The 27407-nt window shown below is 37.5% G+C and overlaps 2 protein-coding genes and 2 long non-coding RNA genes across 4 annotated transcripts in view; 1 reads left to right on the top strand and 3 right to left on the bottom strand.

Annotated features, from left to right (window-relative positions):
- Nucleotides 1–296: 296 nt before the first annotated feature.
- Nucleotides 297–9221, bottom strand: she (Src homology 2 domain containing E). Its single transcript, XM_048153403.1, has 6 exons — nt 8194–9221; nt 5431–5554; nt 2733–2951; nt 2322–2523; nt 1684–1803; nt 297–1575 (listed from the first exon to the last, which is right to left on the bottom strand). The coding sequence occupies exons 1-6, from the start codon at nt 8662–8664 to the stop codon at nt 1392–1394; spliced, it is 1320 nt and encodes a 439-aa protein (XP_048009360.1). The 5' UTR covers nt 8665–9221; the 3' UTR covers nt 297–1391.
- A 2214-nt stretch (nt 9222–11435) lies between these two features.
- The window catches only part of LOC125243062 (cingulin), a 29173-nt gene continuing 13201 nt past the window's right edge, over nt 11436–27407 (top strand). The window contains exons 1-5 of the mRNA XM_048152341.1: nt 11436–11645; nt 21233–21499; nt 24596–25238; nt 25602–25702; nt 25783–25852. Coding sequence (XP_048008298.1) covers nt 21234–21499; nt 24596–25238; nt 25602–25702; nt 25783–25852 — 1080 coding nt within the window. The 5' untranslated portion in view covers nt 11436–11645; nt 21233. The remainder of the gene's footprint in view (nt 11646–21232; nt 21500–24595; nt 25239–25601; nt 25703–25782; nt 25853–27407) is intronic.
- On the bottom strand, nt 18954–21387 carry LOC125243068. Its single transcript, XR_007178969.1, has 3 exons — nt 21227–21387; nt 20833–20965; nt 18954–20618 (listed from the first exon to the last, which is right to left on the bottom strand). It is a non-coding gene; the product is annotated as an uncharacterized LOC125243068 (long non-coding RNA).
- The window catches only part of LOC125243069, an 84820-nt gene continuing 82331 nt past the window's right edge, over nt 24919–27407 (bottom strand). The window contains exons 3-4 of the long non-coding RNA XR_007178970.1: nt 25150–25236; nt 24919–25058 (exon numbers count right to left, since the gene is read on the bottom strand). This is a non-coding gene — a long non-coding RNA (uncharacterized LOC125243069). The remainder of the gene's footprint in view (nt 25059–25149; nt 25237–27407) is intronic.

Raw genomic sequence — 27407 nt, 5'->3', positions numbered from 1 at the left:
ATTATAAAGTGACAAGAATACTTTTTGTGCGGCAAAAAAAAAAAAAAATAACAACTTTTCAACAATATCTAGTGATGGGCAATTTCAAAACACTGCTTTGAATCTTTTGTTCGAACGACATGAGGGTGAGTAATAAATAACATTATTTTCATTTTTGGGTGAACTAACCCTTTTATTTTTTTTAAAAAAGGCTAAAAATTATGGCTTTAGCACAGTAGATCTGTTGTGGTTCTGATATGTTGCATATTTGCATCGACTTTTATGTGTGTGAATGTGAAAAAGACAGAGATTTCAAATTCAGCATTATCTGCTTTATTTCAGGCTTTGCACAGTCTTACATTGTACAAAGGCAAAATCTTCAGAGAATGTGTTTTTTCCCTCTCATTTCTCTCATCTAGATTAAAACAATAATTACTTCAAAATCAAATTTAGCATCCTTAAAGATTAAACTGGAACCTGTTACCTTTAAACAAATAGACATACATTTAAACGTAACTTCCCATCACCAAGAGAGTGATGTCACATTCGGTACGCCATGAATCCAAGCATGACTGCGCGGTCAGTAAATCCGTTCAACATCCCACTATTCCCAAACTCAAACCAATCAATAGAAAGTTTTATCACTGACAGACAAGAACATTAGCCAATCAACGGCAATGACTCATTTATCTGATGGACGAGCCAGCTTCAATTTGCTGTATTGATCCGAGCTAACGATCTAACCTCAGCTATCCAGGAACTGCCAACGTGAGGTGAAATGTTTTTCCTTAGAGGATACAATAATATAAGAATTCAACTATTAATTCTAAACTAAATCTATACTACGGATCCTAAAAATATCAACTGTGCCAATTCTGGCCTCTTAAATGCACAGTTGTTGTTGCAGGGAGTAAAATTTGTGTCTCACCAGGGAAAGTAACAAAATTGGCATCGGTTGAGTGATATTGTTGCAGTTTGGCACTGCTGGCAGCAGGGGGAGTTTCGGAGCGCGTTACCCCTTCAGGCACTTAATTAGATCAGTAGCATGATTGGAAGTGAACTTATGAGACTGCAATCCCAGTGTACTCAAACAAGGGATGAGGAAATAATAAAACAAAAGTCAACAGATACACATTACTCTGGTGTTTAAACCACAGCTTTTGTGAAACATATTTCCTCCCTTGGTCGTTCTGGAGTCATATTTAAGTGGTTTCAAAGAGGGTGAAAACTCAAATATGGAAAGTCCCACTTCAATAATTCATTTCCATGCGCACATACACATACATACAGTAAGACAAAGAGTTTTAAGCTGTGCTTTGCTGGCATGTGATTGGTAGGCACCATGGTATTGTACATTCATGTCTTTGCACCAGAGAACGCTGTGTATATGTATACATTTAGCATGTGTGTGTTCAGTGTGCGCGTGGTACGGGGTGCTGTAGGGTCATGTGTTCTGCCCCGGTGAAAGGTAGGCGCTGGGTACAGTAGTGGTGCACCACTTCTGGGATGCTTGGGAACACACAGCTGCTCTTTTCCAGTGTGTAACCGCATTCTTTAGTCTGCGCTACGATGATGTGCACACATCCTTGACTCGTCCTTTAGAGAGAGGGAAATAAGGATCTTATATCATCTACGTCAGCTTTTCAGGACTGCTAACTCATTTCTTGTTCTCTTGATATCAAGCATACACAAGCATGCACTTACTTGAGGGCGATGGAGTATTTGCTGGTAGCCGATTCGCTGTCTCGCACCAGGAAGCTTGCCTCCCTACAGTGCTGTAACTGAGCCTCCGCCTCCTGACGACTCACACTGCCATGATACCAGCTGGAGAGAGAGAGAGAGAGAGAAGAAAATGGGAGGAGATTCTTATTTCTACATCGATAATCGTATCGATTACGTAATATGAACAGTACTTTAAAACAGATTAGATACAGTACAGAATATATAAGAAGAGAATTAGGAGGGATTGAGAAAGATGGACAGACAACTGTACAAATGGATAGATCTGGTAAATGTTGTTGTGGGCACAAATTTTTATTACAACATAAATATTAAAATGTATAAAAAATATGAAAAAATATACTCCTATACGAAAAAAATTAAGGGTAAAAATTTGTGCAAAGTTAGATATACTCCCTGACATGCAAACTAACATTAATTTGGCCTCTATTATAGTAACTAGGTGATCAGATGTTTCACGTCATATCTGTTAATATATTGCACACATATATTCCCATTACTATTTTAATCTCACCATTTCATCCCGGTTATCTGCACAAAATAACCACATTCACACATTGCCAGTAGTGTCTAAAACACGTTTTTAAGACACAAACTCACACCTCTGTTTCTCCAAGGGCAGGGTAGGATCAACTATTGGTGTCTCGCTGTCTGGGGTGGTGCTGGGAGATGATGGGGAAGTCGGGGAGGGGGGATTCGGACGAAGAGATTTGGGGGTCCAGCTCTTATGTCTCAGGGTCTGCTGTTTTACAGTGGGAGAACCTGATTCTTCCTTCGACATGCGCTCCACTCCATCAAACTGAGCTGTACACAGAATAAAACATATAATTTTTATGATGGCATCTGGCAATAATGGCCCTGTAATCCCAAATGTTTGGAACAACTGCTGCATCATAATCACCCTAATAACATGTCATTAAATCTAAATGACTTTTAAATCGCTTTTACTGTGTTTATGTAATGGCAATGCTAAATAAAGTAGATGCTACTAATATGAATGTGAGGGATGTTACCTGACAGTGCTCTAACAATCTGCTCCTTCTTCCACTCCCAGGGCAGCTCATACTCTGCCGGTGGTCTGGAGTCGGACTCAGGTCGGGTCAGGGGAATTCCCTCCAGAACCTCTTCATATGGGACATCATAGATCTGAGGGGGTCCAGATCCTTCACTCTCTCCTCCATTCAACACTACGCACACTTTCAGCAGGTCCTTCGAGCCTCGTCGGCGAATCTCTGTGAAAGGGCACAAATTTATATTTCAGAGTTGTTTCCAAAGAAGAATTTATGGGATAAGAACAGTGTTTAGAATGTTATTTGTAGTTTGTTTTTAGGCCATAATTATGGTACAGTCACATTAAAGGATTAGTTCACTTTCAAATAAAATTTTCCTGATTATTTACTCACCCCCATGTTATCCAAGATGTTCATGTCTTTCTTTCTTCAGTCGAAAAGAAATGAAGGTTTTTGATGAAAACATTCCAGGATTATTCTCCTTATAGTGGACTTCAATGTCCTCCAAACGGTTGAAGGTCAAAATTACAGTTTCTGTGCAGCTTCAAAGGGCTTTAAACGATACCAGACGAGGAATAAGGTGAAACGATTGGTCATTTTTGAAAAAAATGTGAATGTATATGCTTTATATAAACAAATGATTGCCTTCCAAGTGCTTCTGCCAAAACCACACTTTCGTATTCTTCAAAAAGCTTACGCTGTATGTCCTACGCCTTCCCTTTTCTACTTACGGAAAAAATGGAACTGGCGTTGTGTTCATCTGGACTTGTAAGCACTTGGAAGGGGATCATTTGTTTATATAAAGCATATACAAATTAAATTTTTTTCGAAAATGACCGATTGTTTTGCTAGATAAGACCCTTATTCCTCATCTGGTATTGTTTAAAGCCCTTTGAAGCTGCACTGAAACTGTAATTTTGACCTGCAACCGTTTGGTGCCCATTGAAGTCCATTATAAGGAGAATAATCCTGGAATGTTTTCATCAAAAACCTTAATTTCTTTTCGACTGAAGAAAGAAACACATGAACATCTAGGATGACATGGGGGTGAGTAAATTATCAGGAAAATTTTATTTGAAAGTGAACTAATCCTTTAATGCTTCCATTTTCTATTATCAATAGCGTAGCGATGTATGAAGCACAGCTCACACAGAAGTCACTTTCAAACCAAGCAGCTTCCTGTTGGTCAACAGGAACGAAATGACTCAATTTCAGCCACAAACATGTGATGGCACCTTCAGTCTCATATTTATAAAGCTTCCACAGATTCTCATATTTTCAAACTGTTGAAATTAATATAGCACATTCTGTTATGGAATTTGCATGTAAAACACTGTGAGCAGCAGACACATTTTTCCAAATGTATTATTAAGAAAGATTGAATTAATCACACTTAGTTTCACTGAAAGTGGAAAAGGATGGCCTTATTTGTCACTATCTAATGTGCATATCCAGATGCTTCATGTACAAATATATAGTCTGTGTGGTAAAGATGCAGAACAAGCTGTCAACATTAAATAACTGTGAGTGAAACCACAGGAAATTATGAACAAGTAAAAGTTGAACCTGTACCAACAAATACCACATAAGTGTGCGCTTCTCTCTGCAGCAAACTAAATGATACATAAACAGGTTTGCTTATTTAAAAGGATATACTTTATGGGAGCAACAGGCAGCAGAACTAAAAACAGTGTTCAGTACTTGAAAAATAATTATGATGATGCACAATGGAAATGAATGCGGCCGATACAAAAGCAGAAATGTGCAGCTAAGCATTTTATGAAAGAACTTACTTTTTCTGCTAAAGCTGTAAAGTTTTTCTTTATACACAGTCTGCTTTACCGCTCATGAGTTTTTGTAACCATTTGCCTTTGTGTATTAGCTAACTATTTGGTTCTAAGTTTAGATTTTACATTTAGACTGAATATTAAAATATGTTTTTAACTTTTGAATAATTTAGATACACATACAATAGGAAAATGAAAAAAAAAAAACCTTATTACACAACACAAAACATATGTGATAAAATATAGAAACCCATCTCTCATAAGCCTTTTTAAACTGTGATGAAAATAAAAAACGCTGATAAAATATGGCATTTTTCTCATATCTGTATCATACTGCATTTTCAGTCACTCTAAATTAATTTCTCTAAATTTGTCTACTTATGCACCAATTCATTCCTTAACGTTTAAAGTTCAACATCAACAAAACTATGCCTGGAGCTCCATCGTTCTTCCCTCACTCACTGTTTCTTTGCTGTCACTTTGTGTCTGGCCTATTGTGTGAGAAAACAATGGTCATACCAGGGGAAAGTCAGACCGAGTCTATGATTGGCTGGCTTAGCAAGCCACTTCCTGAGTTCTGGGAAGTGATTGGGGGGAGTGGGGAGTGTTGGGGGGTCTTTCTCACATAGCCAGGCATACTAGGGGGACGGCAGGGGTCAACTTCCTGTCCATAGAATGGGGCAAAGGAAACACAGACAGGAAACAGGAAGCAGAAAGAGGAAACTGCACCCATTGTCCCAGCACAACACTGTCACCGTGGAAACCACCAACGAGGGGAGAGAGGGAGCTGTGATTTTTCATGCTCTTAAAATCCCTGAAAATCTGCTTATTACACTGACAAAACATTTAAGATGAATAAATGATTAAAAGAAAGAGAAATAAAGGAGAGAAGAGGAAAATAATGAGTGCTGTACCTGTAATAATAAGCTGGGCATCATAAGGTTCCATGTAGCCATCATTCTCTCCTTCTCTTTCAGCTTCTCTCTGTTCCCTTGTTTTCTCTGCATCAAATGGGTCAGCATAATCCTCCAGGATGATCTATTAAGCGTGAGAAGAAAAGAAGTAAGAGATTTCAATGATTTTCGTTAAGGTCTATAATAGAACCCAGCCAACAGGGAATGTTCTTAGAACTTTGGCTAACGTTCTGGCAAGGTTCTCTCAATGTTCCAGGATGTTCTTCCAGGAATGTTCATTCAAAGATATCTGGTCTTTAATTATGTTCTCAAAAACACAAAATATTGTTCATGGTACATTTTTTTTTCTTCTGAAATGTTTTAGTTGTACGTCATCTAACATTTTTTAAATGTTACTTTTTCTTTCAGAATGTTTAGAGAACATTAAAAAGTAATGTTACCATAATTTTTAAAGAATGATACAAAAACGTTTTTGAGGTGTAAAGTTGTTTTCTTAATTTTTATGATCATTTTAGTGTTTAGATGTTACATTGACATGGTAATGAACTTGTAAACAGAAAGGGTTACTAAGTAATTTTTTCACACTAAAATTATGTTAACATGCTTATTGTTTACGTCATGAGAATATACTATTGAAACAGTGAATGGTTTAACATTTAAGGACTGGCCCCATTCCCTTTCATTTTAATTAATTAATTTATTTTAAGAAAAGGAGGAGGTTCAACATCATGCCACAGATGCTATCGATTTGGCTTAAAGGGATAGTTCACCCAAAAATGAAAATTCTGTAATTACTCAGCCTCATGTCTTTCCAAACCCGTGAGACTTTCGTTCATCTTCGGAACACAAATGAAGATCTTTTTGATGAAATCTGAGCCCTTTCTGTCCTTCCATAGACAGCTACGCAACTGACAATTTGACGCATCATGAAGTTCAAGACATTGTAAAACTAATCCATATGAGTTGAGTAGTTTAGTCCAAATTTTCTGAAGAGAAACAATCACTTTATATGATGAACAGATTGAATTTAGGCTTTTATTCACATATAAACATGAATCAACACACATCAGTTGTAAATGGAAGCTCAAGCATTTTTGCTTGATGTGCGAGAAACAACAAAGTTCATTTTCGTGTTTTACGCAGCACATTTGAGCTTCCGCAAGAGCTTTGTTCTTGCGGGTAAAGCAGGTTCGGTTGTGTGTTTATGTTCACTGATCAATGTTTATATGTGAATAAAAGCCTAAATTAAATCTGTTCATCATATAAAGCAATCGTGTCTCTTCAGGAAATTTGGACTAAACCGCTCAATTCATATTGATTAGTTTTAAGATCTCTTTATGAACTTTTTGAAGCGTCAAAGTGCATAGCTGTCTATGGAGGGACAGAAGGCTCTCAGATTTCATCAAAAAGATCTTCATTTGTGTTCAGAAGATGGACGAAAGACTTACGGGTTTGGAACGACATGAGGGTAAGTAATTAATGGCAGAATTTAAATTTTTGGGTGAACTAACCCTTTAACTTGTACTGAACCTGGAACAGTCCTTTAATAATATGATGCCAATATATTCACTAGAGGAGCTTGTGCAATTATCTACTTCAGAAATAGTGCAAACCCAGCTAAAAAGGGCATTTAGGCAAAACCTGGAGTTAAATTACATCTTATATGGCTGGAATTCTTTGTTCCGTCTTGTAGCTGAATAATCAGTATTTCTGAAGAGCTTAAGCTTATTCTCTGGCCCATCTTTCCCCTTTCTTTCTCTGATTCTCCCTCTGGACGTTTTGTGTGTGTGTATGTGTGTGTGTGTGTGACCTCATGAGATTCTGATTTCTGTGCTATTATGTTCAAAGTGTAGCTAGAGGGGATGTCCGTAAATGGGAGAGGATACAGCCTATGTATCAGGTGACATAATTCTTCAAACACTGCCTTCACCAGGGACTGGAAGAATGGGATAGAGCCATTGTGTTATGTATGCATTGTATTCTTTGCGTATTTGTGAGCAAGGGTGTATGTGTGTGTGTATATGCGAGCATAAAAGTGTGTTTCCCACAATGACAGAGTGAAGAGAGTGTGCATGACTAGGAAAAGAGACAGGAAGAGAGGCAAGGAAAGGCTCTCATTGTGTTTGTTGCTTTTCAGCTCCGCTGTGTCTGCTTATAATACAGCAATTCAATGAAAAGAGAATATAGGAAGAAAAAGAGAGATGTGGGGAGGGAGGAAAGAAAGATACGAAAGAGAGAAGAGGGGGCTGAGGGAGGGGAGAAGAAGATATTGCTTAAACAAAGAGCTGGAAGAGAGATATTGATCTCAATTTTCAAAACAAAGACATTTGTTTGGTTCTCACAGTCAACAGGGGGACTGGGAAAATTGGAGTATGTCATGTGTTAAAAAGAACTCCAGAAAAAAACATCGGTCAATGAGGACTGCTTTATCACTCAGATCAGGGCTATTCTTCCTTTATCCCTACTGAAAAACCCACCCTAAACCAGCAAAAGATGCTGGTCTCAGTTGGTTTGAGCTGGTCTGAAGTTATTTCAGCTAGCCAACAAGTAGACCAGCAGAAGAGTTTCCACTAAAACCACCTAAATCCAGCAAATGGTAGTTTTTTTCCAAAGATCAATTCACTAAATTTTCAGAAAACAGTTGTTACCTATACTTTAAATCTGTCTGGAAAAAAATACATGATATAATAATAATTATTAGTAGTAGTAGTATATTATTATTTATTGTTAGTCTATATTGTGGTGCCTCATTCTCAAACTTACCGTTTCTGTTCTAATTGGTGACTTGGCCCTCTCGCTGTCTGGGGATGATCCTCCTGCACTGGATTTTGGATCATTAACCTTTATCATTCTGCTCATGTACGCGTCAGCAAGACTGGTGGTCCGCAGGGTGCGATGGTCTTCAAAACCCTCCATTTTGGTGTTTTTCTTACTTTTCCCAGGGATCAGAATTTCCCATATCTTCCCGTCTTTCATCGAACCGGTGCTGGAGTGGTTCCGTCCCAGCTCGATGGCCGAATTTTTACGATTTCTCCCGTGGAGTAAGGAACCCACACCACCACCACCACTGCCACCGTTTTCCGCTCCAGAATTTTTACGCAGACTCCCCTTGGAACCAGTACCGACGGTCAGAACCGGTTTGGGACGGGACTGAGTCCCCGATTCCGAAGCAGAACGGATCCGGTCGGATCCAGTCTTCAAACTAGTTGGGAAATCTTTAAACCACTTCGCCATGACGAATACGCACAGGTGTCTGCGCCACTCTCCATACACACGCGCAACTCCTTTAGAAAACCAATCAGCGTCTAAAATATCACTTAATATGGCCCCTATAATTGATTTTTGATTTATTAACAACACTTTAACGTGCAGTTCAAATGACACAAGGTTGTTGTTGTTATTTTAAACAAGAACTCTTTTTAATTTATTTAATTTAAAAAATCTGTCAAATTGATTTAGGGAAAGGTTCCGAATATTAAAATCCCTTTTATATAATCTTGATCACAGAATTTATCCCATTCGTATTTCTTTTCAGGAAACTTCTTACACTCTCAACTATACTACGATTCTTCACATTAGAGAATAATGTCTTATTTTTGCGTGCTCCCAATTATTCCCGCAAGATAAAGAGGAGTCTCTGAAGGGCATAAACGCGGAAAAATTGAAAGTTTTTCTTAGCTCTCGCTGAAGATCCCATTCCCGGTATATCCACTCCAAGCGACAGTCTAAATGAAGTGAAGGGGATGTGCATGTACGTGTGCGTTTGTTCTGCAGCTGTGGGTGGGGGGTGGTTGCGGTTGCAGCTACTGTTCCCCTAAATGGGAACTTTTCATTTGCTGGGTGCAACCCACCTGTGGATGCACCTCACTTAAAGGATTAGTCCACTTTCAAATAAAAATTTCCTGATAATTTACTCACCCCCATGTCATCCAAGAAGAAAAGAAATGAAGGTTTTTGATGAAAACATTCCAGGATTATTCTCCTTATAATGGACTTCAATGGCCTCCAAACTGTTGAAGGTCAAAATTGCAGTTTCAATGCAGCTTCAAAGGGCTTTAAAGGATACCAGATGAGGAATAAAGGTCTTATTTAGCGAAACGATCAGTCATTTTCGAAAAAAATACAACTGTATATGCTTTATATAAACAGATGATCGCCTTGCACGTGCTTCCGCTTTTCGTATTCTTCAAAAAGCTTACGCTGTATGTCATAGGCCTTCTTTATTCTACTTATGGAAAAAAAATGAAACCGGCACCACGTTCATTCCATAAGTAGAATAGGGAAGGCGTAGGACAGCCCTTTGAAGCTGCACTGAAACTGTAATTTTGACCTTCAACTGTTTGGCGACCATTGAAGTCCACTATAGGGAGAATAATCCTAGAATGTTTTCATCACAAACCTTCATTTCTTTTCGACTGAAGAAAGAAAGACATGAACATCTCGGATGACATGGGGGTGAGTAAATTATCAGGAAAATTTTATTTGAAAGTGGACTAATCCTTTAATACTCTGGTGCACAGCAAATAGCCTAGATTTACAATAGTTGTCTAGTTGTCACACTCTTTACTTCAGTGAATATTTCTCAGAGTATTTTTGAACTGAGAAAAGAAAAAAAAAAGTAAACTATTTAACATTTGCCACCACTACATACACATCGATGAGCATGCGCTAATAGCGAGGCATGTTGTCACATATAAGGTAATCATCACAATGTGGACTATCTGACCTTATTACAGTTTTTTTTTTTTTTTTGCTTAATTTAAACAGTAGCCTAAAGAAAACATAAAACAAATTATGACTGAAAAAAAAACACACATAGGCTAACATAGCCTACAAACGCAAATATGTTTATCTATACTAACCAGGCAAGCTCTAACATCTAAATGATGAACATTTATTGTGCAGACACTACCACAGAGGGGCAGCAGTTCACACCGGGTAACTGGCCCAGAGCAGTCACTTTAAAGTCATTTATACTGCCTCCATCTAGTGACTAATTTATAGACATAAAAATGAATTAAAGGCCTACATCAATTTAATTATTTAGACCTGATAAACGTGTCTGTTTGAAAACTATTTCTGAAATTCCATAATGTTGTGGTTTTTACTGGCACAGAGTTTCATGCTTGCCTACTTGCCTGCTTATATATACAATTTTACATTGTTCTGAAAGTATTTAAATAGTGGAAGTTGAGCTGTGAACACACAATCTGTCTCTGCCCACACACGTGACTACTGGCGGTTAGCCTACTATAGTAAAGAGTAACATCATCATTATCAGTGTGTTTATCAACACTGTCAGTCAGCCCAGCACATCGAGGAATGTCTTGCAGAATTTATTGAGAAGCACCGGGACCTGTTTTTCCAGTTATTGAAAACGATAGGAAAAAACAATAAGGGAAAATGAAATCCAGCTACTAAATAAATTCTAAAAGACAGTACACACGGGACATTTACTTTCATCGGTGGACCAGCATAACCAAATGTAGCTACTCATATTCTGCACTATTTTGATTGTTCAACATGATATTGCACTAGGCCTGTAGTCAGAGTTTGATTGTAGGCCTACTTAGGCCATGTGCGCTGCTAAATTTCCGATCAGGGATCAAATCCTGATTTTATATAGGCCTATTTTATTTACAAAAACATACCTTTTTATTATACATACAAACAGTTTTGCACCTGATTTTTTCACTGTTGATTATTATTTTCAAGAATTTATTTAAAGCCTACGAGATCTCAGCTATTTACATGACGAATTGCAAAACAGGGAGTTATATGAACTATAAGTGTGCCGTAGAAGTTTAGTCTATTGAGCCAATTTTGTGAAAACTAAACTTTCATAGTGTCTCCAAATCTTAACACTGAATTTATTTTTCACAGCTCCACAGACAAACGCATTCCAGATTTTATTGTGATTGACATACAACCTAACCAATAATCGAAGCAGAAATGGTTTCGAGCGTTCCACCCACGACGCCACTATCAGCCAATAAAATTAATCCTCGCGCGCAAAGTGGGCGGGGCAAGTGGTATCGGTCTGAAAGGTAACAGGTTGTCTTTAGCAAATGTTTCCCTGGGGATTATTAGTTAGACCTGTCACATTTAAAGAAACGTCCTTTACTTTTACACTATTAGTTCTCATGAAGGAGAGCAGCAGGAAGTAACAGAGGAACATTCAGCAGAGTGAAATATAAACTTTGCCGTCATATCAGGTAGGTTAAATGTTATTTTTGTTCGCTATCATCGCTAAACCTGTTAGCCTGTGACTAGAAATTGATGCTAAGTTGTTTGTCGCGCGGCAGATGCTCAAATGCATTCTCGAGCTGAACTTTCTTCCTTTGGGAATGACACACTTGTCTCGCTCGCATACTGTTAAGAGTAGTTGTTTTTTGTTCTTCTTAAGTAAACTTCTCTGAAGATGGATTAATGTCTGTCCAAAGGATTATTGTCGAGCCCACGTATTTACAGTGTTTTCCATTGGTTTACGCTAAAAATGAGCGCTTTGCCTCGAGAGACTTTATAACCCATTGAGTTTCGCACGAAGCGCAGGTGCATCGCCAGGTGAACACCTGCGCTTCTCGCTTTGGGAGCAAATCATGAGAGCAAGTATTGACGTGGCAAACAGTCCTGTTTTAACAGTGTTGTGATTGTTTACCTCACCACAGCCCAAGAAAGTCCGCTAAACACTCAAAGCTTTGTGTTTGAATAGACCAGTTTTCAGTCAAATGAATAACGAGTCCGTGTCAAACTCGCCGTGAGCGATCAGGTTACTGTGTCAGGTTGGCTGTCAAACTTGTGCTGTTTAAAAAGACTTAAAGGGACAACCAACTTTTTAGTTTAGTAGTTAAAGCATTGATCTCGATTATATCTGGTTTATAGCTCTTTTGGTAGTTTCGAGATGTTATCCAAACGCCAGGACCTTTCTAGACCTGAAACCAGTGACTCAGTGTAGAAGAATTTTACAGGCCCAGTGGCACACAAACTCTGTACATACATACTATTTTTTTAATCATTAGGCTTAATTAAAAGTCTGCTACTTTTTATCTAATACATGTCATTTAACTTCATCATTAATATTATTGAAGGGTTAGTTCACCCAAAAATGAAAATTCTGTCATTTATTACTTACCCTCTTGCCGTTCCACACCCATAAGACCTTCGTTCATCTTCGGAACGCAAATTAAGATATTTTTGTTGAAATCCGATGGCTCAGTGAGGCCTGAATGGCATTTCCTCTCTCAAGATCGATAAAGATACTAAAAACATATTTAATTCAGTCCATGTGAGTACAGTGGTTCAATATTAATATTATAAAGCGACAAGAATATTTTTGGTGCGCCAAAAAACAAAAAAACAAAAAAAAACGACTTATATAGTGATGGCCGATTTCAAAACACTGCTTCAGGAAGCTTCGAGCGTTATGAATCAGCACGTCAAATCATTGGTTCGGAGCACCAAAGTCACTTGATTTCAGCAATTTGGTGGTTTGACACACGATCCGAATCATGATTCGACACAGAAGAATCATAACGCTCCGAAGCTTCGTGAAATCGGCCATCACTAAATAAGTCATTACTTTATTTTTTTGGTGCACCAAAAATATTCTTGTCACTTTATAATATAATATTGAACCACTGTACTCACATGAACTGATTTTAATATGGTTTTAGTACATTATTAGATCTTGAGAGAGAAAAAGTAATTGCTGGCTATGGAGGCCTCACGGAGCCATCGGATTTCAACAAAAATATCTTAATCTGCATTCCGAAGATTAATGAAGGACTTAGGGGTGTAGAAAGGCATGAGGGTGAGTAATCAATGACATTATTTTCATTTTTGGGTGAACTAACCCTTTAAAGTGGCTGTTATTAAAATAATTCAATTTTAAAGTTGACACGAAATAAAATTTCATGTGAAAAATCAAATAAAAGTCCATTTTCCAAATGGATGTTATTGATCTTATTGTGAATTCATATGTGTTTGTTTTTTTGATGTCATAATATACATATACATTATGTCTCCAATCAACAACCCTCATCTAGTACATTTTGTATCTTTTTAAAAAATGAAACGCATACAATACATCACAATATGGAAGAAAAGATCTGTTGCTATTTTCGTCATGTTTCATCATGACTTTAAATGAAAAACATTCAGTTCTGTGGGTGAAAATCAATCTCATCAAGTAGCTTCCCCCTAATAAGACACATGAGCTTTTGATTTTCAAAAGTTTTAACAATTCTGGCTGCAATTATGGAGTCATTTCCTCAAGAAAGACCTAACGGCACATTTTATTAATATGAAATCCAATTAATTAGTAATTTGTTTTATAGGTTTAACAAAGCTTAATCTTTCCAAGCACCCCCTTGAGCCTGCTAAACCACACTCAGCAGTGCATGTTAAATTAAAAGCTTGCTTTTCATTTGAATCATTCTTTGCACATTTTTAGACCATAAAACCAAAACGTATTGTTCTTGCATCCCCCATGTTACACTGGCATCTTGGTTATTGACCTGTGACTACATTGTGCTGAGCCATGGACAAACATAACGCTATCTCTATCACTAACATGAGACGTTAATCCTCTAGTGTGATTCACAGCTGAGAGACATACTTTAATTTTTCCAAGCTGATATTAGATAAGATTTCATTTTATATTGTGTGAGTTTCTGGCCGTATGATTTGTGTTTGGCAACACTGGAGTCAGTCATGCTGGTGAGATCCAATAGACGGACAGAAGAAGAAATTCTTGTTTGTCTGTCTTTGAAGAGCGATTGAAGTTTAGGAAGGGTGGGGGGGATAAAGGAAAAGAGAGATTTAGAGGGAGTTTGGCAGGAGACAAAGAATGCAAAGGGGAGTCAAGCACTAATGGAGGGATACCAGACTCTTTAAAATGAGATGAAAGCTTACGATAGGCTACACGTTCTCAGATGCATTCTCAGAGCAACTCGAGAACTTTAATTTAGACTAATCTAGATGAACTCTATATCTCACCTTTGTCAGGTAAATCACTCCAAAGTGAGTATCAGTGATTGGTTTATCCTTTCTGTGTAAATGAATAGAAACTAGATCAGAGATTCAGCCTTTAGGTTGTGTTTGTCTTTAGTCAGATTGGTTGTCATACTTTTAATATATGCCACCTCAAAAGTGTTGCTGTCTGAAGTATGTTGAGAGGTTGGTGTTGAAAACCTAAAGGACTCTGGAAATGCTATGCATGCTTGTTCTTTCTATTGTACCTCCCACGTTAAATGAGGTCTGACCTGACAAAATGTGACTAAAGTCACATTTCATATTGATATGAAGATTCATTAAACATGTGACTCAGATGCACTGATTGTAGATGCATTGACTTTGGTTTACAATGATTTGGGATAGTCAACAGAGATAATACAAACCATACTGACTGTGCAGATGTCTCCCGAGTCCTACTGCTTCAGTTCCCTCTTAATTCTATTAGTCGTTCCACATCTGAGAGTCTCGATTCAATTTAAGATCAGAGAATTCAATTTAATGGGCGATCAAGAGGTCGCAGACTCAGAGCTGTGGACAAATGCCCGTGGAGGGTCTGTGTGAGGGTATTTTTTTTTTTTAAAGAGTGGTTCATTAAGACTTTTAAATTGCAATGTTTGTTGTTGCTTTATCTCCCAGAGCATGTGGAATGAGACGTAAAAGGTAGAATACAGAATGTGCCTGTCCTAATGTGTAAGTATAATCAGTATAATAATCAGTTATTTTGACGTTTTTTTTTTTTGTTTGTTTGAATCGGCTAAATCTTAATCTATGTTGACAGAACTTTGTGTACAAGCATTTGAATTCTGTTGACAGTCTGCAGTGATTTCTGTGGAATTCTGCTGACACAGATTCTGTGGTCATCATGTTTAAAAGTGATGAATCAAGTGAGTATGACACTGCCTGAAGTGAGATGCATATCAGCCTATGAACGGATGGAGGAAATTAAAGGGTTAGTTCACCCAAAATGAAAATAATGTAATTAATTACTCACCCTCATGCCGTTCCACACCTGTAAGACCTTCGTTAATCTTCGGAACGCAAAATGAGATAATTTTGTTGAAATCCGATGGCTCCGTGAGGCCTGCATAGGGAGCAATGACATTTCCTCTCTCAAGATCCATAAAGGTACTGAAAACATATTTAAATCAGTTCATGTGAGTACAGTGGTTCAATTAATATTATAAAGTGATGAGAATATTTTTGTTGCGCCAAAAAACCCCAAAATAACGACTTATAAAGTGATGGCCAATTTCAAAACACTGCTTCAGGAAGCATTGGAGCATAATGAATCAGCGGGTCGAATTGGCAGTTCGGAGCGCCAAAGTCACGTGATTTCAGCAGTTTGGCGGTTTGATCTGAATCATGATTCTCGTCGCTTTATAATACTGATTTAAATATGTTTTTAGTACATTAATGGATCTTGAGAGAGGAAATGTCATTGCTGGCTATGCAGTCCTGAGCCATCGGATTTCAACAAAAATATCTTAATTTGTGTTCCAAAGATTAACAAAGGTCTTACGGGTGTGGAACGGCATGAGTGTGAGTAATAAATTACATTATTTTCATTTTTGGGTCAACTAACCCTTTAAGGATGTGGGGGGCAGATTAGGTGCTGTCTTTCTTTTTTTAACCCTGGGTTAATGTAACCTTAGATAATCTTGTTCCATGTTTCATGTGGTTCAAATTTTATCCTGGGTTAGTATTTAATCCTAGACAATTAAAGGGTTAGTTCACCCAAAAATGACATTTCTGTCATTATTTACTCACTTACAGACCTTCGTTCATATTCAGAATACAAATTAAGATATTTTTGATGAAATCTGAGAGGTTTTTTATCTCCCATAGAAAGTAACAAAATTAACACATTCAAGGTCCAGAGAAGTAGTAAAGACATCGTTAAAATCGTCAACGTGACTACAGTGGTTCAACCTTAATGTTATCTATATTCTGTATTTGCATCCGAACGCTGACTCATTATTGGCTGACGCTGTTCATGTGAGCGCCACGACGCATGCGTGTGATGCTAACGCAGTAGCCGGCCAACACATAGTCAGTGACGTAGAACATTTGCATTTAGGCTTCAAAATTCATAAAAGTTGTGTTCATCTGTGAAAATTATCTTGATGGACAAAATGTGCAAGTATCATAAACTTTTGTTGATCACAGAGCTTGTTTCTTGCAATAATCCAAAAGCCTATGGAAAATCCTATTGGGTTTTTGTCGAAGGAACCAGTGTGACGCTAACTGCCGATTGGCCTACAAAGTGACGTCATACCTGCACCACTATATTTGTAGAAATAAAATAGAAGTAATACTGTCTTTTCATCTCTCTAGTTTCCCTAATGTGTGGAAGCTAAACGTGGCTTTTGAAAGTTTTTGCGACTGTACACTGTCTATGAATATTTTACGAGGCAAGCATTGTTTAGGCCTAGTTTATGATTGGTTGTCGGTTGCTAAACAACTTGCTGTGGCCATCTAGCACACTATTGTTTCACATTGTACCTTTCTCACTGCATTTCAGATGTCTTCAAAACTTTAGAATTTCATTAAGAGGAGTGTTAACCTCCTTTCAGATTTACTAGGATGGGACAGGAGAGAATGAGATAGGAGATAGAATAAGATGGGGTAAGTGCAGATAGTACTCTATTAATCTGGGGGAAATTGAGGCATTGCACCAGACATAAATCTTGGTAACAAAAACAAATTAAAAAATACATTGCAAGAAAAAAAATTTAAAACATTGCTTCATTATGAAGAGAGAAAAAGCAGTGGGTCGACCTACATTGTTTTGCCCTTAATGCACAGGTACTTGCTCCTAGACTGGTTAAATGAAGTGTGTTTGTTCTGGATGTAAGTAAACGTCTGCATACCGTAGGCTATTGCCTATGAACGGAATAGTGACATCTCTGATTTGGATCAGTGTATGAGAGCAGAAGAGTGCGAGTGTGATAGAGAAGCCAGTGTTCTCAGCATAGCTGCCCTTGTTTTCTGCCCCACTTCACTGTAATAATGGGAAGAGGGTCCTCATACTCCCCCTCTGTCCCACTCACGGGCTCCCTCCATTCACTCTATCAGATAATGCAGTGCTGAGAGGCTAAATGGTGCCTCTGTCTGCCTGGCCACTGACACACTGACACAGAGGAAATGGATCGTTTTAGACCGTGACCGAATTTTGGCTGTATGTTTGACCAATGACCAGATCGCTGTCATAACTCATAACAGAATAAATAATCTGTCCGTCATCATGTAGATATTCAAATGTGATTGAGCAGAGTTAAATCAGTATTGTTGTTCTTAATTAAATTGATTAAAATAGTTTGTGTTATTTGGAAGCTGAAATAAAACAAAAAATGAATAGATGACAAACGTTAACTGAAAAATAGAAATGCTGCAAGGGCAACTAATTGAAATTAATTAAGTTTAAAGGGTTAGTTCACCCAAAAATGAAAATAATGTAATTCATTTCTCACCCTCATGCTGTTCCACACCCGTAAGACTTCGGAACACAAATTAAGATATTTTTGTTGAAATCCGATGACTCAGTGAGGCATCCATAGCCAGCAATGACATTTCCTCTCTCAAGATCCATAAAGGTACTAAAAACATATTTAAATCAGTTCATGTGAGTACAGTGGTTCAATATTAATATTATAAAGCGACGAGAATATTTTTGGTGCGCCAAAAAAACAAAATTACGACTTATTTAGTGATGGCCGATTTTAAAACAATATACTTCAGAAAGCATCGGAGCATAATGAATCAGTGTGTCGAATCATGATCACGTGTCAAGCCGCCAAACTGCTGAAATCACGTGACTTTGGCACTCCGAACCAATGATTCGACATGCTGATTCATTATGCTCCGAAGCTTCCTGAAGCAATGTTTTGAAATCGGCCATCGCTATATGAGTCATTATTTTGTTTTGTTTTTTGGCACACCAAAAATATTCTCGCTGCTTTATAATATTAATATTGAACCACTGTACTCACATTAACTGATTTAAATATGTTTTTAGTACATTAATGGATCTTGAGAGATGAAATGTCATTGCTGGCTATGCAGTCCTCACTGAGCCATCGGATTTCAACAAAAATATCTCAATTTGCGTTCCGAAGGATTTATGTACGTTTAATTAAATTTAGGTCTTACGGGTGTGAAACGGCATGAGGGTGAGTAATAAATGACAGAATTTTCATTTTTGGGTGAACTAACACTTTAAGTTCACATACTAAAATTACTAAAACTGAAATAAAAATGAAGGCCAAATATAAATATTAATAAAATATAATAATAATAATAAAAACAACACTGAATTAAATCTCCCAAACTAACTAACAAGTTGGATGAAAATGACAGATTATGGCATAATTGCTGTGCTTATGAGAATATACCTCCAATTAAAGGCCTTTTCTGTAGTTTAGGGGCCACTGTCATGGATGTGGTTGATGTCACATGCTTTTTACATAGAAAATAATGTAATACTTTTCATGAATAGCGCATTGGTGAAGTACTGGATTTTTTTCGAGCTCTCATTGAATAAAAGTACACTAGCTTGCTTACCTTAAAGGCACTTTAATAAAAGTGCCAGCATTACTGTTTGGCTCAAAACACAATATCTTTATAATATTGTGAAAAATGAAAAAGATTTATTGCCATATTACATTTGGCTTCCACACAAATTTTTGCAGCATTTGTGTGGGCCCTCAGGATACATTTTCATCATATTCAACATAACTGTGTCCCCCCTGCTATCTCTAAAGAAGCCTTTCCTTCCTTTATAGTTCTTTTATGGTGTTCAAAGTCTGTTGTCTGATATTGAAACTCCACCTGTAAGTGTGAGGGCTGGAATTTAATTAAACGTACATAAATCCTTCCGCAACTACAATAAACATAGTTGATGAATGAGTCTGTAGAGTGAAAAACGATCAGTGAAGTGCTGCTGCCACTTTCTCGCTACACCTGTATAACCTTCTGCTTGTATATCTGTCAGCACAGGAGCCTCCCGTATGTGAGCTTGGCTCTCTTCAGTCTGCTCTCAGTCATTGACATGGACACGTCAGCCATCTTAAAAGTTTTCTGATGACACAACACATAATGAGTCCGTTCGTTGTATTCACAGTAGTCATGAAGGCTCCTTAATGTCACACAGTAAATGTATTTCTTAACACTCTCTTACTCATCTTAGGCTGACTGTTAGTTTGTTTTAACTGAACCTTTGGTCATTTAATTAAAGGAAAATCATAGGGGTTTTTTTATTTGCTCAATAGTGCTTTTTCCATGATTCAGTCATAGGAGTGGACATCCCTGATTCTAATATAATACAAAATAATATATAGAGAACTTGAATGGGATTTTTTTACTACCAGAGCCCTACTGTTGTGATACAGACAGACACAGATATGCAGATAGTCTATATTATCACTCTCTCTCTCAAAAAGACAAAGGGAATCGGTAAAGGTGTACCACTGTCTGGGAATGCACTTTGTTCTCCGTCACACCCTTCATGCTATAATGTTCCTTACTGAGATATTTTCATTCCATCACACCAGCCACACCTTCAGTTTTCTGCTCCATTACATCATGAGTAATGCTGACGCTTTCCTGAGTTTTGATCAGAAGTAGTAACATGCTAGGTCTATATAAAAATCTAAAAAATGTGTGTGGTTTAGGATAGAAAGTCAATTGTACGTCTACATCATGAAAAACAAACGTTTCTGCTCAGGTTAATGAATAATGAAGGCCATTGGGTCCTCTGTGCCAGGAATCGGAGGTAACGGGCAGCATTAAGTAGTGTGTAATTCAATCCTACCTCATTGGACTGTCTGCATGTCTGTGTCTGTCTGTATCTCAATAGAGCACAACAGTAGGGCTCTGGTAGTAAAAAATCCCATTCAAGTTCTCCTTTAGAGAGTAACATAGGCTAGAAACATTTCAAGACAGACCATCATTATCTACAAGGGCAATTTGAAATGACCCCGTTTACTTATTATTAATGCATATTCCTGGTCTTATTGTGAAGGATTCATAAGTGCAAAGAATGTTTGTCTTCATAATCCTTTATCAATATGTAACTTGCACCGCCTCTGAAATAGCTGTTCCTGTTCAGCCTTTCACCTCCAACCACATGGCTTCATTCTGGAGTGTAATGCCCACTTTTCACAATCCAATCAAGTCTAAATAAAGCACGGAAATCTTTCAGATTATGACATATATTAAATTCTTGATAATGTTTATATAATTTTTTTTTAGTTTAGTATATAAACAGATTATTTCTAGCATTTAGGCCTGAATGCAGAAAGTTTTAAGATCACATATTATTTAATGAGTAAAGTAGGACACTGCCCCCAATCCTGAACCAAGTTACACAAATAAGAAAAGGGAATTCACCATGGTATCCTTGTTGAAGTGAAGTGCTTTTTTAAGAATGAGCAGAGGAGTGCCTGTAGAGGGGAAAGTGGCTTCACATCAGGTTGTGCAGTGGAGTATAATCTGAGGGACATCTTATTGCTTCTGTCAGGGCCTGTATGAGAGAGAGAACATGCAGGGTTGTGATGGAAAAGAAATACTTTTTTATTTCGTTGTACTGTTGTGATTCAGAGCTGGTTGGTTTGGCTCAAGGGTTAGAAATGTTTTTTTTTTAAATGTCTTTGCAGAAAATGAGAGAAAAAATAGTTCTTGAACCCAAGAGTTCTTGATTTTTGAGGTCACTGGAAAAACACACTTTGACACTGTGCATTGTGCAATATACTTTGACATTTTCTTCATGTTCTTTTCATCTCACCTCTAGGATGTCTGCTCCTGTCTCAGGTAGGAAGACCCCCGTGGACTATGGCGTACAGATTCGTTTTATAAATGACCTGCAAGACACCGGAGGGGGGGTGAGTGGGCAGCCTCGGAAAGAGGGGCCCAAAAAACAGCAGTCTCGCTATGGAGTGGCAGTGAGGGTGCAGGGCATCGGTGGGCAGCCCTACGTTGTACTGAAAGAGGGAGAGAAAGGAGATTCATATGGAGTACAGCTGAGAACCCAACCACCTGCCTACAGCAGCCTGCCTAGGTATGCTCCAAGTCAAATTATTATTTTATTAAATACAACATATTTGTTGATTTTTCAATATCTTTCATTTTTCATTATCTTTAAACCCTCTGATCTAAATAACTGTATGTAAATATAAAAATATTTGTTACCTATGTATAAGTATCTTTACTGAATTAAAATGCTTTTGAAATCATTTTCTTGATAAAATGAATTTAATCATGAAGATTAATATATTATAAACATTAACATCATGCATTATACAGTAGTTGCATTTAGAGGATTAAAGCTGGCTGATAATACAGTTGACGTTTTGCGACGATACAAGCATTCAAGCATGAACGAATCCTTATGCGAGGAAACTATGTGGATTAAGTTGGACATGCTTATATATTCAACTTTATACAAAGAGTTTAACTAAAAACATTTTGCAACTAAATAAATAATCTGGAAGTTTTGCTATATAGATTTGTTTCTTTACATGAGTGTGCTGTATGTATGCAAATAAAGTTGGATATAATACACAATATATACAACTTTTTATATATACAGTACTGTAGAGCTGTGCGATAATACAGTTTACATTCGATACAAGTCGATATAAAGAATCATGAAGCTGAGATTTGCTATATACTGTAGTATATACTGCTTTACATGAATTTACTGTATGCATGCAGGTAAAATAGGATGTGCTATATATCCAACTTTTAATATATTGCTGAGCAATAATATAGTTTACATTTGTTTGATGATATAACAATCAAGAAGTTGAGATTTGCTACACTGTAGTTCGTACTTGTGTTGTCACGGTATCTGAATTTCTAACTTTGATACGATACCTTGAAAAATATCGATATCCGATACCATTTTAGATACCACGGGGAAAACTGCCATATAGATATTTTTATTATTATCTCATAATTTTTTTTGATAATTTGGGTAATTTTGTTTGCTTTATTTGAAACTCTGAACTAAATTTACACCAAAAAAAGACAAGTAAACAGTCAGTAATAAAAATAAGAACAAATAAACAAATTGGAAATGATAGCACAAATAAATACAATAGAATAAAGAGAAAATGAAAAAAAAAAAAAAACGAAAAAAACATGGCTTTAAGTTTTTCAGGTGAGCCTAACAGTAGTATTTGGATAAGAAATACTACAGAAATTAAAGTAATCAAATGAGAAATAAAACTGGATAGTCTTCATTCAGTCAAAAAGTGACTTTATCTTTCTTTTGTTCTCTGATTAAAGGAATAGTTGAATAGTTCACCCACAAAATGAAAATTATCCTATAATTTACTCACCCTTAAGCCATCCTAGGTGTGTTTGACTTTCTTCTTTCAACCAAACACAATCTGATTTATTAAAGGTTCTCCAAGCGATCCTGGGTGGAGTAACTTCCTGTTGACGTTCGAAGTGTTGTCAAACAAAACAGAGGCTAGCTAGACCCTCTCCTCCGTGCTTCCTGAAACAGTCATGAACGCGCATTTAAAATCGTTCTTGTCGGTTATTGGCTGGAGCATGTTTATTATGATTCGTGGTCCAGGCTGCACCAGTTTGTTTTTGTTGCTGTTTTTGGAGCTTGTGGCGACTACAGAGACCGCGTTTTTTTTACAGTGTGTTCAGGGGACAGGCAGCTAGCGGATAGTGAGGAGATGTTTGCTGTATGTGACAAAAAATGTTTTGGCCTAAAAACGCGTGACATCGCTTAGAGCACCTTTAAATAATATTCTGGCTCTTCCCAGCTTTGTAATGGCATTGAATATTTTCTTTGAATAGTTTTTGAAGCCCAAAACGCACCATAAGACTAATCCATATGACTTCAGGGGGTTAATAAATGCCTTCTGAAGTGAAGCGATGGGTTTTTCTAAGAAAAATATCCATATTTAAAACTTTATAAACTATAATCACTGACTTCCGGCAACAGCCATACACACATTCATGAGAGAGTTGAGTTCTGGTGGAAGGGTGACCTCTGACCTGACGTATGATGTAGGACGTAGCTCCTCTGTCTGGTGATATTAGGCTAAGAGTTATGACACCTGTGAAGTTTTTGAGGTTTAGTGACATGGTTAAGTGATGCATATAAATGACAGGGTTAAAATTTTGATAATATCACCCCTAAGCAATTTAACTGAGGAATTTATTGAAAATAGTCATGGCATAATAAAAATGCATAACACATTGTATACATGTGTTATGTATAGTTGATAATATCTTTCAGGACTCCAGACTAACTTTTGAGACCTGTGCCACTGGTGCCACCAAGCTTTACAGATTGTGGCACCAGCACCTGATTTGGTAACACCAGGTCTGGAATATTAATAATTACATGTTTTCTCTCTTGGAAATGTGCATTTTGCAGAAATGTATTTCCATTAACAGAAACGGTAACGTCTATAAAAATGTGAGTTACAGCTTCATTTAAAAAAATGCTGACTGAGTTAGGACTCCTCTTTTTAAAATTAACCATAGGTCTTTCATAGTAGCCTATCATTGTAGATAATAACCACAAGTAAAACCATAGCACCTCACCTCAAAAACGGATATGGATTCTTTGGTATTTGTTATATTTAAAAAAAACAGTAGCCTAAACATTAAGTATAAATACAAATGCACAAAAACTGCTATAGCTTAAAAAATACTGTAATGATATTCCATTACTCATTTAATTCATGTCTACATTAATAAAATAATACAATTCGATATGTAAATTTCACATTTCTGCAACAATACCATGGTTACAGTTAGTGTTACTACAGTAAATCCATGGTAAATTTTGGTGATTTATGGGTTGAAAAGCTGTTTCTCCTGTTTTCCGCATCAGTGTTATTGAGAATGTCAGCGCTGTTTCATCTGGCTTTAAACTAGTTTAAATCACAGAGACGTTTGTGGTTTGTTTAGTAATCGAAACCGGTCAGCGAGTAAATGCACTTGCTTGCTGTCTTTTGGACCGAGCTGATAAATGTCTGTGTGGCGCCCTTCAAACGAGTTGGCTAATGTTTCTCATACACAACAAAAATGGCAGTGCTTATCAGTCGTCTTCTTTCTTTTTTTAAACAAATTTTAAATATGTATCTTTGTATTTTGCTGATTGTGTTTGTTTGTGTGTTAGGAGGAGAGAGGATGGGGTAATCCAGGGGCCGTATTTCTCATCTGGAGGGAACACCCCCCTGCGCCGTGCTCAGTCTCACGGATCCCTGTTGGAGAGAGAAAACAGCAGCGAAGACTTTACAGATGAACTCCGACGGCCGCTTGGTGATGGACGCTCTGGTAGCTATGCCAACCTGGATGGAGGTGTTGGTATGGGACCAGAGAGGGAGCGGCCCAGAGAAAGGATGGAGAGAAATCAGTGGGGTGGCTCCTACCAGACCGGGCTGAATGGCACTTTGGGAAGAGGGAGAGGTGGAGGCAGTCATTACACCTCATCCGAATCAATCGAAGTATCTCCACACAACCAGCACGCTCACAGCTCCATCCGTCAGTCTCCTGCCCACAGACTCGTCGACAGGTTCGACGGGGGCTCTGTTGCACAGCCGGGTAACACTGGGACCACCACCAGGGGGCACTATCCCGTCCTAAATGCAGACGACAGACCTGCCTCAACCTCACCATTACCTGCTTCATCTCTCGTTCCAAACACATACTCTTCACCACTGTCTTCCTCACCTGCTTCAGCCTACAGCAGCCTGGGACGTGGCTCAGGTTCTGTCGCCAAGGTCATGGCCGTCTCTTCATCTGCTCCAGTTGATGCACCTGTGAGTAATGGATGAAATATATTGAGGCTTATTAAAAGTATGCTCTTTTTGATTTAACATTTTTTTTTTTTGATCTTGACTTTGGAACAGAATTTGCATTTGGAAGTGTACCTCTGATGCCTTAAAATGCTGTCAGTGTTTTGGAACGGTGTAATCTGAATAGGTTACAGTAAAGCAAGTCATCAACCTGATACTCTGTTCTCTCTGGCATTGAATGTCATTTAGCTTGGTGTAGCTTGTTGGTGTCAGCAAAGTGTTACTACTCAGATGTATCAGTTGTAACATACTCCTTAGTCTAAGAAATGTTACTTAGTTGTTTTGTGGGTTTTGTTTGATGTTTCATAGACTGTTGTCTCCATTTAGGTGACCCCTGACCTATTGATGGACCAGGGTCAAAGTTCAGGGTCAGAGTTCTCAACCGAAGATCAGATACAGCAAATAATCTACGATGTTCTACGTCAGGGGTAAACCATTGTTCTGATGTGTAAGCAATATATATAGACTGAATGTCATTAGTAACATTTTGTTTCTCCTAATTCCTCAGGAGTACAGAGGGAGATGCTTCCATTAAGCGCAGAGTTCGAGTCATCTGTAATAAGATCCAAGGCTTGAAGGTACAGTGCATCTTAGTTAATCACATTTTTAAACATTGCTATTTGTTCACTCTGAGTTTTGAACATAAAACATGTCAACACCTGATCACGAAACAAACCCTACATTTAAAACTAATGAATGACTTTTGTTGAGGGCGCTTCCACCACCAGTATGACACAACTAGTTCAGCTTGAAGCTGAACCTCTGCTCCCAAAACTATTTCAGGTGAAATGTAGTACAATCTGTGACAAAACATACAAAAAAGACACAATTTTCTGTACAGGATTCGATAGTATTCGATGACATGTATCATGAAAAGCATTTGAACCAGAGACTGTTTTTGTGTAATTTCTGTAAAAGTCTTGCCTTTCAGTTAAAAGAGCCAGTTGGCTTTTTTTAATCGAGATATTGCTTGTTTGTTTACTGTAAAATGCACACTTTTAGTGCAATTTGAGCAGTTATTGAGACATAATCTTGACTGACAGTTTTGGATATTGCTGCCATTCCCCATTTAAGTACATAAAAGATGTACTTGTATTATCTACTTAGAAAATAGCTGCCCGGGGTGTAACCAAGATAACCACAGAGTCAACTGACTTTGATTAAACCCAGCTGCAAATAAATCTGCCATTTTTAAAAAGCTATCATAAACAAGTGTCAGCAGTGAGAGGTGATTTACTCTAGTGATAAAAACACCCAGCCTGGCTGTGGAGGTAGGCTCAGTTGGCACTGTATTCAGTACTCAGACAGGCATTGCTAAAATGGGCATTACATTTGATGGCTTTTTAGGTGTTGGCATATTTTGCTAAGCTGTAATGAATTGGCAGCGGATCCCAACTCACTTACAACAGCTGAGCCCATTTTAGAGCGAGAGGAGGAAGGAATGTTTTCCTCCACCATCAGCTACACGCACTAACACAATTTCTACTAATAGACACAAAAGTCTGCCAGTCTAATCTAATATAAATGTATAAATCCCAATATATCATCAGAAATGATAAATAAGCACTTAAAAAGACTGTAAGACAGTATCCCTGTCAGTCTTATATTTGAACATTTCAGTAAACCCTGAGTGTATGTTTGAAATGGAAGGCACAGTTACTCTCTGAGGCAAACAGTGGATCATTATTTTGCCTCTGTATAATTACCTGACATAGAGAGAGGATCTAGACGCCTGATGGATGTGTCTGGGTTTTGCTTCAAGGAACAAGTTAACATCATTGATAAGTTTCTTAGCAACTGAGCTCAAGATAATTATGAGAATTTTAAAACTGGCACAGCAAATCGAAAAATAACTCAAAGTTATTCTGTTAAATTACTTTTAAGTTTTAAAAAAAACTTACACAACTTATAAACCTGCACACTGTGTTGAATGTTGATGAAGTTATTTCTTATTTTATGTTGAACAAAATATTAATATTAATTCAGTGTAATAATTGTCTAATAGCCTGTAATTTATGTATGATAAAACATCATATGTATGTATAATATTATTCATTATAGTCTTTTGTGAACTTTTTATAATGTAAAAATCTCAAACACTTCATTTGTGATGATTTCTTAAAGGCAAAGGAC

The sequence above is a fragment of the Megalobrama amblycephala genome, linkage group LG13 (genome assembly GCF_018812025.1).
Source record: "Megalobrama amblycephala isolate DHTTF-2021 linkage group LG13, ASM1881202v1, whole genome shotgun sequence".
Taxonomy (NCBI): Eukaryota; Metazoa; Chordata; class Actinopteri; order Cypriniformes; family Xenocyprididae; genus Megalobrama; species Megalobrama amblycephala.
This window is presented reverse-complemented; position numbering and strand designations above follow the sequence as displayed.

What these genes read in the sequence shown, in the direction of transcription:
- she (XM_048153403.1), bottom strand. Translation starts at nt 8,664, where the DNA reads ATGGCGAAGTGGTTTAAAGATTTCCCAACTAGTTTGAAGACTGGATCC. An exon ending in CTGCCCTTGGAGAAACAGAG is followed by an intron (nt 1,804 to 2,321) that starts GTGTGAGTTTGT and finishes CTCTCTCTCCAG; the next exon opens with CTGGTATCATGGCAGTGTGA. An exon ending in AAATACTCCATCGCCCTCAA is followed by an intron (nt 1,576 to 1,683) that starts GTAAGTGCATGC and finishes CTCTCTCTAAAG; the next exon opens with GACGAGTCAAGGATGTGTGC.